The 15,588-nt window shown below is 52.4% G+C and overlaps 1 protein-coding gene across 5 annotated transcripts in view; it reads left to right on the top strand.

Moving 5' to 3' along the window:
* Positions 1-15,588, top strand: part of CRTAC1 (cartilage acidic protein 1) — a 154,454-nt gene that overhangs the window by 95,117 nt on the left and 43,749 nt on the right. For all 5 annotated transcript variants that reach the window (XM_024735073.1, XM_024735070.1, XM_024735072.1 and 2 more), the window contains exons 5-6: positions 3,668-3,824; positions 12,555-12,689. In XM_024735073.1, the coding sequence (XP_024590841.1) occupies positions 3,668-3,824; positions 12,555-12,689 (292 nt within the window). The remainder of the gene's footprint in view (positions 1-3,667; positions 3,825-12,554; positions 12,690-15,588) is intronic.

Genomic DNA, 15,588 nt, shown 5'->3' with positions numbered 1-15,588 from the left:
CTTTCTGCATCCAGCCACCACCTTGGCCACCCCTGAGGCCTGAGAACTGTGGAGAGGTCAATGCCAGTGTGGAAGTTGAGAGACGGGGATGCAGTGTGGCATGGGAAAATACAAGAGCAATCATAACGTTAAGAAGATAATATTAACATAACAAAAACAATAATAATATTATAATAGCTAACGCTTGTTAAACTGGCCACGTGCCAAGCTCTGTGCTAAGTGGTTTCCACGTACCATCTCATTGAATCCTCAGGGTAAGCCTATGAGGTACATGTTATCATTATCCCCATTTTACAGGTGGGGAAACTAAGGCTTCTAGCAGTAAGCTACTCTACCTTGGTCACAACAGTATGCGGCAGGCAAAGGCAGGAATTGAGCCCTGCCTGGCTGAAAATAATCAGATGCCTTTCACCTCCCTGCCGCCCTGCTTCCGGGTAAACCCGTATCAGATACACATTTCTAACCCCAGGTTCTATTACAACGTTTGACCTACTCCTTCCTCAGCCCCACAACCCCTACCCCCCTGTTAGCATACCTGCTTCAGACTAGCATCAGCAGCATTGTTAGAAATGCGAATTCTCAGGTCCTACCCCACTCCGCCCTCCAGACCTACCAATCAGAGCCCCTGGGGGTGGGACCCCGCAGCCTTGGTTTCAACTGGGCCCAAAGGTGACTCTGAATTATGCTAGAGCTTGACAGCATCGCACCAGGTAATAGCCTCAACCCCTACGGTGTGCCGTTCTCTCCCGCTCCCCTCGCAGCCCTCATCCGTTCTCTGTCCCAAACCTGGAACACCTCTGCCCTTCATCTTCAGGTGCCTCATCACTCATCCACCTTTCTGGATCCAGCTCAAAGCCGATCTCTTACAAGAAGCGTTCCCTGATCGATAATGATTATGCCTCATGTTTATATAGCATTTTTATCTTTTCAAAGACCTTTCACATGCGTTGTCTCATTTCATCTTCTCAAGCAGCCCTGCCAGGAAGCAGGGGGGTTATGAGTCCCACTTAACACGTGAGGAGATACAGCCAAAGTGGGTGAGGGACCTGCCCAAGGGCACAGAGCCAGTTAGAGGCAGAGCTGTGACTAGGATCCAGACTGACAGCCCCAGACCAGTGGTTCTCAAAGTGTGGTTCCTGAAACAGCAGCACCAGCTTCACCTGGGAACTTGTTAGAAATGCAGATTCTTGGGGCTTCCTGAATCAGAAACTCTGGGGATAGGACCCAGCATCCATGTTTTCATAAGCCCCCCAGGTGATTCTGAGGTTGGCTACAGGGTGAGACCCACTGCCCTTGACCCAAAGCTGCAGAAACACCTTCCTTCCCCTGGAACTAGCTCCCCCTCCCAGAATTACTGTGGTCAAGTTCACATGTGAATTTCTTCAGTCTTCTATAACTGTAACACATCTATGTTTTTCTGTCAACCCAATACACTGAAGTAAGGAACTAGGTATAAATGAATTTTATAAATATCCTAATTTCTAGCAGAGTGCATTTCAGTTCATCTGGGCTTAATTGCCCATTTGTCGATGAGATTGCTAACAGCTGGTAGGGTCAGGAAGCGTCACAGTGGTGGTACACTTTCCCCTTTGGCCCCATTCATTCTCTCTTCATCCAGCCATTCCACACACATATACCAAGCTCCTGTGATGGGCAAGAACCTTTCAAAGTTCTCCCCTAATCACAAAACCATGTTGTAACGCAGTGCAACTCAAAGTTCATTTTTGTGTAGGGATCACTGGGGATCTTGTGGCAATGCAGGTTCTGATTCAGCAGGTCTGGGCTGGGGCCTGAGAGTCTGTATTTCTAACACGCTCCCAGGTGACACGGATGCTGCTGGTCCAGGGACCACTTTGAGTAATAAGACTTGTAAAGCATCGATTCCCAGGTAGCAGGCTAGAGACTCAGGGAACCAAAAATGAAGGGGCCGAGAAGTCTTTACAGAACAGGTTGGCCACCTTCTCCAGCGTCCTCCCCCGACAGGCCCCCCCCCCTTGCTTTGTACATTCTGACAGCACTGAACGAACTGTTTGTGGCTTCCCGACATTCATCGCTCTCTGTCTCATCTCTGCCTGGAAGGTTCTTTCCCCTTCACTTCACCCGGCCAAGACTTCTCTTAGAAAGCCTTTCCTGAACTCCCCATGGCTAGGTGCCCTTCCTCTGGGTTAAGAGCCCCTCTTCTGTGCACCCAGGAAACCCTGTACACACTCAATCAGACATATAATTGTTGATGCATCTGCTTCCGCCAGGAGACCCTGAACTCCTTCCTCGGCTTCACCCACCTGTTAGACCCAAGTGGCTCCTAATCAGTTTCCCCAAAGAAAATGGTCCCAAAGAAGGGATAAAGTGACCAGTTAGGTGAGAGGGGCTCTCATGGGACCATTGGACGGGAAATAGAAGAAAGCAAAGAGGGCTGAAAAGAGGTGGTGACAGAGCACACTTTGCTCTCTTAAATTCAGCTGTTTTTCCTGGGTTGTTTTGTGTTTATAGCTTCTTTCGTTGTTTTTTTTTATTTTTTATTTAAGTAGAGTCGGTTTACAATGTCGTGCTAGTTTCAGGTGTACAGCAAAGTGATTCCATTATACATACATATATATCTATGTTTTTTAGATTCTTTTCTCTTATAGGTTATTACAAAATACTGAGTATAGTTCCCTGTGCTATACAGCAGGTCCTTGTCAGCTTCCTTTAAACTAGACTATAAGCAACCTAAGGACAAAGACATGGTCTTAAGTACATTTATACCCCAGCACCTTGCACATCATTAGAGCTCAAGAAATATGTACTGTCTGATTAATTGGAGGGAAATGCTGCAAGGGATAAGAGGAAAGCTAGAAAACGGGTTGAGAAATTGTGTGGATCTCTTGGGGGAAAGAAGGTATCCATTGAAGAAATAACACCATTATAATAACAGGCAGGAAAGAATCTTCATCAGCTGTGTCTTGGACTAGAGAAGAGAATGCCTACAGCAAGGAGGAGCTGGTGCCCAGGGCTTCTCCTGGATGCAAAGGGGAAAATATACATCCATATTTGAGACAATGTTATAAAGGCAGGAGCAATATACTATTTCTTTCTGGTAACGTGGGAAAAACAAGGGGGTGGAAGTGGGAAGGAGGAGCCTGGCATAGCTGAGCCTATCGAGCTACCCAAGTGGAGGAGTGAAGAAGTACAGGGTGGAGGTGGGGCAGGGAGATGGCTCACGAATTTGCTTGTCATCTTGGCTGGAGCGAGCTAGAATGGGAGAGCGAGACTGAGAATAATGGGAATTGGTAGATCAATCAATCAGCAAATATTTATTGAGCAGCTACCCCGGCTGGCAGCTGGAGAGAGCTCAGCTGGAGGAGAAGGCACATTAGAAAACTGTCTATAAAAAGGTGGTTGTGGAGGAGAGGGAGGGATGTTCTTTTGGAACAGGATGGAAGGAAAAGCGGGGCCGCTTTGCTGTAGGACTCTGGGGGTGTCGTGCGCTTCGTAGCCTCTATGAAAAGCACCTCTGGAGTTGTGTCGTGCAAGGTCACGCACGCCAGACCCCGGGAGCAGAGGCCGAACCTGTGAAAGAGCTATGGTCCTGCGAGAGGAGCGGGGGAGCTGCTCTCTGGGCCCCCCGCCCCCCCCTCAACCCCGCACCGTGGTCCTGCTCAACTACCCTCCTTCCCTTCCTCCTCAGGGCTCCGGACGCTACTCCATCTACATCGCCAATTACGCCTACGGTAATGTGGGCCCTGACGCCCTCATTGAGATGGATCCAGAGGCCAGTGACCTCTCCCGGGGCATTCTGGCGCTCAGAGACGTCGCTGCTGAGGCTGGAGTCAGCAAATACACAGGTAGGCAGAGTGACATGGGGAGGTTGTGAGCTGGAGGGGCTGGGGGCTGGAACCCTGCAAGGCTGAGTCTAATACATCAGAGACCACCGGAGAGGGTGGGTTTGTGTCTCTGGGGAGGGAGGATGAAGGCTTTATTCCATCCCACCACCCATAGATGGCTTCTTCCCACGCGACCTCTCCAGATGATGAGACATCTGGCAGGGGTGGGCTTTTGGGGGGGGCCCAGTGGGTGACGTCAGACAGCCAAGAACGTCACCACATCATCCTCTCCTTGGACCCTCTTGCCCCATTCCCTGCTGTAACCCAAATGACGGGTGAACAGGTTCTGTAGGAGAAAACCGACAAATCACAGAGGCCAAGATTTAAAGCATTCTCTATTGCCAAACAGCAGATTAAATTATTTACCTACACATAAGCGGCCAGGAATTGAGTGCTAAATCCCTAACCTTCAGCTGGGTCCCGTCTCAGATAACTGAGCTCAAAGAATTGTGTTCTTGTTCCAAAACCTCTCCAGCACTTTCTTTGAAGTCACGCTCCCTGCACATCTTTCTGGATGGGGGACCTATTGTCAGAGTCTCTGACAGGGAGATTGTTCTAGGGAAGGCTGTTTTTCTAATTCCAGCACGGCTGCTGACTAAACTCTGATAATCTGCCAATAGACTGCTGATGGCAGAGCAATCCAGTTCCTGTTTGGGGTGCCAAAAATCAGGAAGCCAGAGGTGTACACAGCTTCTCACGTGAACTCTGGCCTCGCTCACACCCAACCTGCACTCTGGGTGTAGAAATTCCCTCAGTGGTTGACCTTCCCGATAGATCCATCCCAATTTGCACTGCAGAATTCCAAGTGGCAGCTGGCCTGGATCCAAATTTGGGGGCTGGAAAGATCCGTGAAGGGTCATTTGGGCCATTCCCCCTGCCTCCAGACACCTGGGTGGTGGCATCATCTCAAAGTCCTACCCAGAAAGGGTTGTCACAGCCGCTCCCGAGTTTACCATGCCTTTCTCCAGCCAGCTCTCCACCTCAGTGAGAGGGAAAGATTGATGTTGACTGACAAAGTTTGTGGGAACAAACGGCTAGACAATAAAACAGTTTGCACAGCTCAGCTCCATCAGAATGCGCGAGAGCTCTGCCTGGGAACGTGCAGCAGAGAGGCTGAACGTCAGTAATAAACCGTGTTTTCCTGGGAAAAGGAATAAACATGCAGGAGCTTCAGCCTCGACTTGTGCAGACAATTTTTCTGAACAGTTCTCAGTTCATGCACTAGGCTGGTTTGGCAATTAAGTGCCTTGATCTGCAGGAGAAGGAGGGTAGACTGGGGAGATGAAGCACTTGAAAATGATGAGCTGGAAGGGAGGCAAGGTCTGGGAGCGAGGGTTATACACAGAATCAAAGAATTCAGAAGGCTGGGTGTGAGCATATAGGGGACACTGTTCACGCTGGTGGGGCTGGCAGAAGGGCTGGCAGGAACCAGGGACGGGGAAGGAGGGGACCAAGAGGAGAGCGCTGAGGAGCACAGGGTGGGGATAGGGGTACCGGCCAACTGTGCCAGGCTGTGCTGGAAGGACGGGGCAGCTCAAGGAAGGGACAGCAGCTTCCGTGGAGCATGCAGGCAGGCCAGGGCAGCTGGCATGCCCAGAGGACATGTTAGAGCAGCTCTGCAGACTTCCAAAAGCCATTTGGCTGACAAGAACCTATTTGGCCCACCAAGTTACTATTCTGTCTGCCCGCCTTCCCAGCCCACCCTTTCCCTGCCCTCCAAGCCCCACAACGCTACTGTGCAGCCCCCGTCGTCACTCTGTTCACAACACATGGACATCTGGCTGGAAAACGAGCCCAGAGCAACCTCCTGAGCCCCAGGAACGGACCCCAATGTAAGGGCCTGATTGCCGAGGCTCTGCCACGTGGCCAGTGCTCAGCTCCAGGCTGGTGCCCTGGGGCCTGGGGAGTGGGGAGAGACACAGGCAGTGAGGGAAGCAAGCCATGGCCAGATGTGCAGTCAGGTCCCCGGAGCCAAGGCACACAACACCCATCTGCCAGACAGACCCTGGAGAACCTCCTGTTTGCAAAAGAACAAATCCAGGTCCACAGAGGAGAAGAGACTTGCCCAAGGTCACACAGGAGGTTTGCAGAGAAACTAGCACTTAGAGCCCCGGCCCCTGATGCCTAAGCTGCCACAACCAGCTGACCTTTCTGATGACCTCCAGCTTGAGAATCCTGCTCCAGCCTGCAAGACAGAAGGGGTTGGTGAAAGAGGAAGGGGCCCGACCGCTGAAAACTCAGCCCCCGGGACTGGCCCTCTGGACTTTAATTGCGGCTCCCGGTTTTTTGTTGTTTTTGTTTTTTTGTCTGAAACAGCTGCCTGGCCTGGGCTGCTCAGGGTAGCAGTGGGTTGGCCAGGGCATACCGGTTTGCAGGCCGGGCAATGGCGAAGCCCGCACCGGGCTGTCCGGCTCCGCGGGAGGAGGAGGGGAGGCATGTCGTCCGGACTCGGGATTCTGCCTGCGGCCGCCGCTCTACTGGGTCTACAGTGCCATCTAGCGGCCAGCGCGCCCGCTCTCGGGGGACTCGAGGGCCCCTGGAGGGCGGTGCAGCCAGAGCTGCTGGTGCAGAGTTGAGCAGAGGGAAGGCCACTCCCCCATGGTTCCTGGTTCTCCAAGACCCCCGCTGCCTGCAGCCTCTTGGAGCCTGAACTGCCCTGCATGGGAATCCTGAGAACTAGTTCTCCCCATGAGAGAGCCAGGCAGGAACTCAAGGTGGGGGAAGGTGGGGACCAAAAAGTTTGCACTGCCTCTCTGGCCCCGAATGATCTCAGGAACGTCCCATAGCCTCTCTGAGGACCTTGAACTAGCCGTGGAGCAGAGCTGCTAAGTGGACAGGATCTGGAGCCAGAGTACTGGGTGCCGATCCTGCCTCCACCATGTCCTCCTTCCCAGGCAGCAGTGGGCAACTTATTAGCCTCTCTGGGCCTCAGTTTTCTCACCTGAAAAATGGGGGGTATTAAAGGAGATAAACATAGAGCATGCCTGGCACAGGGCCTAGCACACAGGCAGTACCAACCGAGTGTAGCAGACATCAACACCCTCCTCTGAGGTTCTGAAGGAAGGATGCCAGGACCCTCTGCTGGGCATCTCCTGGGTGTAGGGAGCCCAGGGGAAAGCACAAAGCAAGCAGGGCTAACCCCTGCCCTGGAGGTATTCTGCATGTGTCTCCTGGCATGTCCTCCAGTCCTGGGCACAGGCGTGGGCATCTTCAGCCCTGTTCCCACTGGAATCCATCTCTCTTCCCTTCCTTACTCTGGACCCTGTCTCGCCCTGGCCTCTACTCCCTCCCCAGGAGCTCTGCAATTTGGCCTCACCCTTTTAGGGAACATCTGTCCAGGCTGCAAGGTGGTGATTAAAGAAGACTTAGAAGAAATTTGGAAAGAAAATGAAGGTGGATTTATGATATTGGGTGGGGAGTTTTGCTGTTGGCTGGGAGCAGCGTAGAACAAAACAGAGGGCAGATCTGATTTACAGGAAGTAAATGGAGGAGACAGAGATGCCTACAGCCCAGCTGAGGCCTTCTGGAGGACCCCTACCAGCCGCTCCAGAGAGGTGACCCGGGGCGGCAGAGTGGGGGCCTCAGAGTCTCCCGGGTTCCCAGGCAGTGCTGGCCTTTCAGTGGGCGTGCAGCCAGACCTGTCAGCTGGGGACAGGCAGGGCTAGAGTGACAGGCTCCTCAGCCAGGGCCCGGGACCCCCAGGGAGTACAGCCACAGGCCCGCCAAAGCCCCAGGAAACACGGAGTGTCAGAAGCATAAGATGATTGACAGGAAGGGACATCATTTTTTATTCAAAGCAAACACAGAAGTTATAGAATACAAATGCAATCTTGGTACATATTTTCTTCAGCTAAAACAAGAGGCTTTTTTTTTTTTAATGTCAAGCCTATGGCTGGCCATTCTGGGCCTTACCAGGAGTACAGATCCCTCTTCTGCTGAGAGGGAACTTGAGTAGAAATGTTTGAGAGCATGCTGTGGGGACAGAGTGGCTCTGGGGTCACTCAGACATGGGTTTCAACTGTGATCCATTGCCTGCTGGCTGCAGTTATGCCTCCCTGAGCCTCGGTTTCCTCACCTAGAAAATGATGAGGTGAGGTGAATCGTGCATGATACCTAGTACACAGGACTGAACTGGAGCTATTCCTGCCCCTCCTTTTCCTGCCCTCCCTCGTGAAACAGCTACTTCCAGCCCCCTCCCTGCCTCGGGGGGTGGGCATACAGAGAGGAACGACTTCCCTCCTGTACCCACCAGGTGCCCAAGGTTTGAAAATCCCCACCAGTGGACAAATGATGGAGCCTGTCCTCCTGCCACCCCATCTCCCTCAATGTCCTGCAGGGACAGACCAGAGGGATTAGGGATGAGTGGGAATGTCCTTGTCTAATACCCTCCACATCAGTACACTCGGAACCCTGCCCAGCATCTGGACCACTCTCAGAGGACCCCGGGGGTAGCAACACCAGCCCTAACACAGTATGATTCTGTGTTAGAATTTCAGGAAGTTTAGGCTGTTATCATCCTGCCCTTCTCACACCTCCTTCTCCAACACACACACACACACACACACACACACACACACACACACACACACACACTGTCCATTCCTCCACCCCTGCATGTTCCAGTGCTTTGCTATTCTTTTACAATATCTTGGATGTTCTCGGCAACCTGCAGGCCTTAGCATCCACTAGAATCATTAATCAGCAGAATAGTCCCACAGGTCCAGGTTCCTTGTCTGACAGCCTCGCCGCGGAGCCCCCATGGTGCAGACTGTAGAGGGGCCCAGGAGGATGCACTGAAAAGTAGAGCTGGAAGGAGCCTTGCAGACCTTCTCATTCCCGCCTCCACTTCACGGAGGGAGACCAAGGCCTGGAGGGCACACTTCCCAAGTTCCTGCCTCCAGAGAAGGTGCAGAGGCCGGGCAGCCCCTGGAGGCTTTTCCTTAGCACCGCGGATCCCCTGCCTTTTCATCCCGGGCCCTCTGCTGTACAGTTGCCGCAGCATGGAAGCGCCCCGCTCCCTGCAGCCTCTCTTTCCCTTCCCCACCTCCAAGCCCGAGGGCTGCCCTGATGCAGTCTAAGAGAGGGATTGGCTGCACCCAGATTGGACTTGGGTCTACATCTCCCAAGTGTAGGGGTGCAGTTCTTAAGGGTAAGCGGGGCTGCCCCGTGGGCTCAGGCCCACTGAGCGGATCAGAGGGGGTGTCAGAATGTGGCAGGAGGAAGAGGGGGCCGTAGGGAAGCATTTTCCCTTGTCACAACCTCTTCCACCCCGCCTGGTGGACAGAGTGAGAAGCCTTCAGGAAGGGATGGGCAGGGAGCAGCATTCACACCCAACAGCAGAACAAGGAGGCCTTTGAAGCTTGAAAGTGCTGGAAAAATAAAGGGATATTATTCACCCAGCAGGTGGGAAATAGTCCCACTAATGACTCTGTGGCACCTGATGTTTTCCAAGGTACCTTCCAAAAACCAGCTCACTTTATATTTATGACAACCTGGGAAGGGGCTATTATTATTATCAGTCTCGCGTTATAGGTGAGAAACCAGATGGCCGGAAAGGTTCAGTGACATGCCCAAGGTCACACAGCTCGAATTTCCTGATCCCCAGTCTTTCCTACCAACCGGTGTGCCTCTCCAGCCCCAACTGGGGAACTGCTTGCCCCCAAGAGGATGTTCTTGCCTCAAGTATAAAAGAATTAATTGATGTAAAGTGGAGTTCAACTCCCTATTTGGGACATCATCTTCCAGGGCTAAATAAAGATGTTCCTAACTGCCCCGGCAGCCCCATAAGGTGTGTGCTAAACCTTAGGAGGCCAGGAGACAGGGTGGATGTAACAGAGAAGACAGGGAGACTTAGGGGGAAGAGCTAGGGGAGGAGGGGAAGGTCCAGGTAGAAGATACTTGCGGAATAAGGGGCCTCTGTCATTGACCGGGCAGGGAGTGGGAGAGTCAGGCTACCCTTAAGATGGATGGATTTTATTAGTTTGAAGAGAGCTAACATGATGGACCTGGAAGTAGAGTTTCCCCTGCGGCCTCAGCGAGGGGTGCAGGCACCTGGCTGTCCCTGCCTCAGACCCCCATTTGGCTCTCCATCCTGACAGGCTGCTGGGGCTCGTGCCCAAGAGGCCGGCTCCCCGGCTGCCGACTCACCTGCTCCCCAACTGTGCAGCAAACTTGCCAAGAAAGAGGTGTGGGTAACATCTCTGTTATGGTCCAGTTGCCATGGCAATAAATTGTCACTAATTAGTAGTGTGGTTACCATGGCAATTTTCTAGTAATTACAGGTTACAAATGGTGCAAGGCTTCAACCCAAGCCAATTAGTTAATTAGAAAGATTTAGAAATTTGTCCAAGAGGGAAATAACCTGCCTTGTAGAAAATGAAGGGAATGTGTCACAGCTTGGGAGCCAGAGGCAGAGAGGAAATTGGAGGATGCTGGAGCGGTGGAAGAAGGATGGAGTTGCATGGCAGCAAGTCCCGGAGCCCCACCTGGAATTGCTGGGGACCCAGACAAGACCGAGGGTTTCTCACCAAAGCCTGATCCTGGGCTGGAGTTTGGCAGAACCAGGGCAGGGACAGCTGCCAGCAGCCACTCAGCAGCACTCTTTGAATGGGCAGAAGAGGTGCCCAGGTTGTAGCCCAGCACCCTCCCTGCTGGCTTAGGAAAAGAAAGGCGTCTGAAAGCCTCCCAGCCTGCCCCACGCCTGGGCTCTCCTAATGAAGGCTCTCCCGGGAGTATTGTGGATTCAGTGGCTCCATTTTCACAAGGCTTGAGCTCTCCTTGAGAGCTAATTAGACTACCTGGGAGAAATCCGGGGGCACAGGGCCCAGGATGTGTTAACGAGGAGCCCCACCAGGAGAACAATGCCTGCGGCAATGCCATTTGCCCCACTCTGGCCCCAAAGCCGGCCCCTGGTGGGCAAGCTCCACCTGCACAGGTGAGAAAGGCCCCATGATTTCGTCCAGGGACAAATCTCAGAGGATGGGAGGAGCCTGGGGACCAAAAGAACCTCCATCCCAAACTAGCACAGTGGAAACCTCTGCCCTGTCCAGAAGCGGGCTGGTGAGGGCACCTGGCTTAGCATCACTCAGGTCTGCCTGAGTGCTCATTAACTTTTTAAAAAAAAATCACATTCTGGTGCTCTAATAACTGCTCTCGTTGTACTGAACAGCCCTTCAGAGCAGCACTTTCCAAACTTTACTGCGCACATAAACCCCCCAGGGGTCCTGTTTGGGTGGGTGGGGACCTGAGATTCTGCATTTCTAACAAGCGCACAGATGATACACCTTAGTAGCAAGGTTGTAGGAGTCACAAAGACCTTTACCATCATTTGATCCTCTTATTTTTCTCACCTCATTTGATCCTCTCAAAAACCCTGAAATAGGAAAGGCAGGTCACAGTATCTGCATTTTTCAGATGAGAAAAACCGAGGCTAAACGGGTAACGTAAATTGCCCAAGATCACGCAACTTGTAAAAAAGCCAAGGTGGGACGAGAATGCATGTCCTGCTTCTGGTCAGGCTGTTTTCTGCACCATACCTGGGGTAGGAGTGAGGCTGAGGGGAGGCTTTCAGGGCTCTATTTGAAACTCACTGGTTGGGGGTGGTTTGTTCAAGACACCTTAAGATTAGACTTGGTGACATGTCCACATTGATCTTGGGCATTTCAAACCCTAACGTAGAGCTGGCTTGCTTGCTTTCTTTCTTAAAAAAAATATACACCTTATTGGATTTTTTTTCAAACTACAGAAGCACTTGTTGTTACAATAAGCCAAACGATACAGACGTTCCCAAAAAAGGCCAACATACTGTCTCTCCTTCCCTCCCTAAATCCTACCCCATCAGGGCAGCCAATGCGAACAGCTCGGAGTGTGGCCTTCCCCACTCTTCCCCACTCTTCCCCAAACTCAAAAACAAGTTTGCACAAACACGTATATTCAGAAGTATCATTTGTTTTCCTTTTTCTGAAAAATAAAAATAAGATCACACAATACCATTACCTGGCGAATTGCTTTTTCATTTAACAATATGTCATGGGCGTTCCTCCAAGTCAATACATGTGGATCTACACAGTCTCTTTAGTAGCTGCAGAACAGCCCGTCATGTGGATGCACCATAATCCATTCTGCATCGCTGTTGATGGACAGGCAGGTGCTCGCATTTGTTTCCTACATCAAGCAAAACAAAGTAAGCATCACTGTACCTGTGGCTGGAACCTGTTTCTATACGTCCTTAGAACAGGAACACACCCAGTATCTTGACCAGCATATTTGTGATCAGGGTAAGGCTGGGGGCTGTCAGGGAATCTGTGACTTGATCAAAATGTTGCAGGTAGAGATGGGTTTAGGATTAGTGCAATTCAGCTACCAAAGGGAAGAGAAGGCTCTGTGTGGTGGCCTCTGTGTTCCTCAGCTCATGGAATCGTTCCTTCGGCACAAAGTAACCCCATCTTGCTCCTCACTGGCCTCATCATCAGTGCAGTCACCCTCCACGTTGGTTTATGGAACCGTGAGCCCAGATCTGGGCTCCAGGAAGCATCTGGAATGTCAGAATCCGCCCCTCCCCACCCCCCACCCCTGCCTCTTCCGAGGCATCACCATAGCAGCGCATCACGGGCCTCCGAGGCTGCCCCCATCCTCCACGCGGGCCTGGGGCTTTGCTTCTGCCGCTCGGTGAGAGTCGCTGTGCTCTCCCAGGCGGCCGGGGCGTAAGCGTGGGCCCCATCCTCAGCAGCAGTGCCTCAGATATCTTCTGCGACAACGAGAACGGGCCCAACTTCCTCTTCCACAACCGGGGGGACGGCACTTTCGTGGATGCTGCGGCCAGTGCTGGTGAGTAAAACAGCCTCTGTCCTGTGACCCCCACCACCCTACAGGGGACTCTGGTCTGCCCTGCTCCCTCCAGGTCCCACAGGCCCCAGGGAGAGCGGGACAAGTCGTTGTCTGCACCGCACAGGGAAATGTTGCTTGTCACCTTTAATTCCACATCCCTGTGGTTCAGGACGCAGGGGATGTTTGTGGCCGGGGAGACAGCGTCTGGAACGCCTGACTGTTATCCATTCTCCAGCGACTGGGATTGGCCCGTGTCCCTCTGAGTCCTGCCTGTGTCTCTCAGCACTGGTTTCCACCCTAAGCTGCCTCTCTCCATTTCTTCTCCCCGCATCCATCTTAAACATGCAACTCAATCCAATAGCCATTTATTGAACCCGTGCTAAGTGCCAGGCTGGTGCTCAGAGCTGGGGACGCTGACCTGAATAAGGCTAAGATCACCCTACCCCACTCCCCCCACCCGCCCATACAAGGCACTGACATTTTAGAGGAGGAAACAGACAAATGAACGAATAGCTATAATATGAAGCAGGATAAAATCTACACAAAAATAGTACTCCAGGCTCCCAGCTCTGCTCCCCTTCCTCCCTTTGTGTTCATCCATCATCTGCCTCAGGACCTTTGCACCTGCCAATCCTCTCCGCCTGAAGTACCCTCTCCCCCTTCTCTATCTGCAAAACTTCTATTTATCCTTCAACACTCAGTTTAGGTGTTATCTGTGAAGCCTTTCCTGCCTCTTTCTGTGCCGCCTGGCAGAGATTGGCACTGCCTTCTCTGTATTCCCACTGCCTTTGCGTGTGCTACTCACTCAGGCTCCTACATCGCTATAATAATCTGTCTGTGTCTGCAAAGACTGGGACACATAATAAAAGTATGTGGATGTAATCAGCCTGCCCTTCAACCACTTCTCCCCACCCACTTCCTCCCCACCTTGCCAAGGAATGGGAGGTTTGATTTCTCCTTCTTGGTGGCGTAGGGACGAGCTCCGGCCTCCGGAAGAAGAGGTGAGCGGGGATGTAGACACATAGATCCAAGGTCCCACAAGCGCCAGCTGGTGCTGACAGCTAGCATCCAGCTCCTGAGCGGGTACTCATCCATTCTCTGTGACTTACAAGTACCTGCCCTTCCAGCACTCTGCCCGGGACTTCCCATTTTGAACACCCCACAAATGCACCCTTGCAGCCAGTCAGCTCCCCGGGCAAAGCTAAAGATGGAGGCAGCTCCCCGGCCCGTCCTCCCATGCAGCTCACCTGTTAAACGCTCCAGCAGCAAATTTTCTCATTGCTGAAAAATCGTAAAATGAAGAGGAGGTGGTGGTGGAGAAAACCTAGAGGATTTGATAAGGTGTTAAAGAGACGGAAGCAGAGGGGAGCGAGCAAGTTGGAGTAGGAGAAGGTATCAGGCGGGAGGAGAGAGGAAAGGTGCTATGCCCGTAATTGAAAGTCAGAGTGATCGCAGGGGTTTAACAAGACATGTCAAGAGGGCATTCATCACCCAAACAGATGCTGCTGTGAAGTGCAGCCTCGCACCGATTATTCTCGTGAAAGGGAACCAGCTCCTTGTCAAGGTGCCTCATAGATAGGAGAGAAATGGGCCAACACAGAAGGCCACCGACATTCGGGCTGGGGAGTTTTGCAGAGAATTAATGGGGTATTTCATCCTAGAGGTTGGAGGCTGCCCCCACGCCTTTGCAAACCCTCTTTCTCCAGCCTGGGTCTCCCTGCCTCTTCTCCCCCACCCCCACCCATCCTCGCCTCCCCCAAGGGGATGCCCAGCCCCCAAGGTTCTCGGGGGGCCCCACCTTGCTTTCTGCTGGCCCCTATCCTCAGGATCTCCGTATCTGCAGCTGGCAAGAGCTCGCTGTGTCCTGTGTCTGTGATCCCCGTCCCCCATCATATTGTCCTATCACCTGCCATCTCTGAGGGCCTGATGACCAACGGCAGTTTGTCCTCCAGAAGACTCAGCATGGGTATTTAGAGCCGGCCTCCACTGCCTGTCAGCTCTGCACTTGACCTGAAGGATCATGTCTGCCTTGGGCAACCAGGAGGTCAGGCCATCCCTCTGGGCAAAGCCACCCTCCATCCTCCCCCAGGATCAGCTCAGTCCCACTGACCACTGGTAGATGCAGGGACAGCACAAACAGGTGACACTGGACCCACAAGCTTTCTTCCCAGATCTCACAAGGCACACTGTGCGTTCCTCAGTCATGGTGCTGTATTTTCTCTGCTGTCACCGAAGTCCCTGGTCGCCTTCTGTCAAATTATTTATGTCTCTTCATTCATTCAGCAAGTATTTACAGAAAAATACCCGGTCACCACAAGCACTGAGATAGACTCTGTGGGAACACAGGTGAACAAGAAGACAGACCCTCACCTCATGGAGTGTAAGGTCTAGTAGGAAAACTGGACCCCACAAAGGAACATAACTGCACGTGTGATCAGCTCAATGGAGGAGAATGGGAGGCTGTCAGGATGAATAGCAGCGTGGGTAGGAGGGGCTTATTTTCATGGGAGTGGTCAGGGAAGGCTTCCTTGAGGAGGTGACATTACAGCTGGGAGCAGAAGAAAAACAAGGAACCACGTAACCAAGAGCCTTGGCAAGAGCATTCCAGAAGGAGAGACCAGCTTGAGCAAAAGCCCAGAAGCTGGAAAGAGCTTGGGTCATTTGAGAAATGAAAGGAACCCCGGGTGGCCGGTGCATATGCGGAAGGGGGAAGAGTGGTACCAGTTAAAGACCAGATAAGGTAGGCAGGGGCCTTGTGCTCCCCGGGCAGGAATTTGAGTACCCAAGAGTACTGGGGAAGCACTGAAATTTGAGCAAAAGAGTGATGATCAACTTAATGTATCCCAGTGTCAGCGGTGGCTGGGGAGGGCTTTAGTCCTCCAGAATCTCCACAAGTCTC

This window comes from Neophocaena asiaeorientalis, unplaced genomic scaffold, assembly GCF_003031525.2.
Source record: "Neophocaena asiaeorientalis asiaeorientalis breed wild unplaced genomic scaffold, Neophocaena_asiaeorientalis_V1.1 scaffold240, whole genome shotgun sequence".
NCBI lineage: Eukaryota > Metazoa > Chordata > Mammalia > Artiodactyla > Phocoenidae > Neophocaena > Neophocaena asiaeorientalis.
The sequence above is the reverse complement of the archived record's forward strand: the minus strand, read 5'-3'. Positions and strand labels throughout refer to the sequence as shown.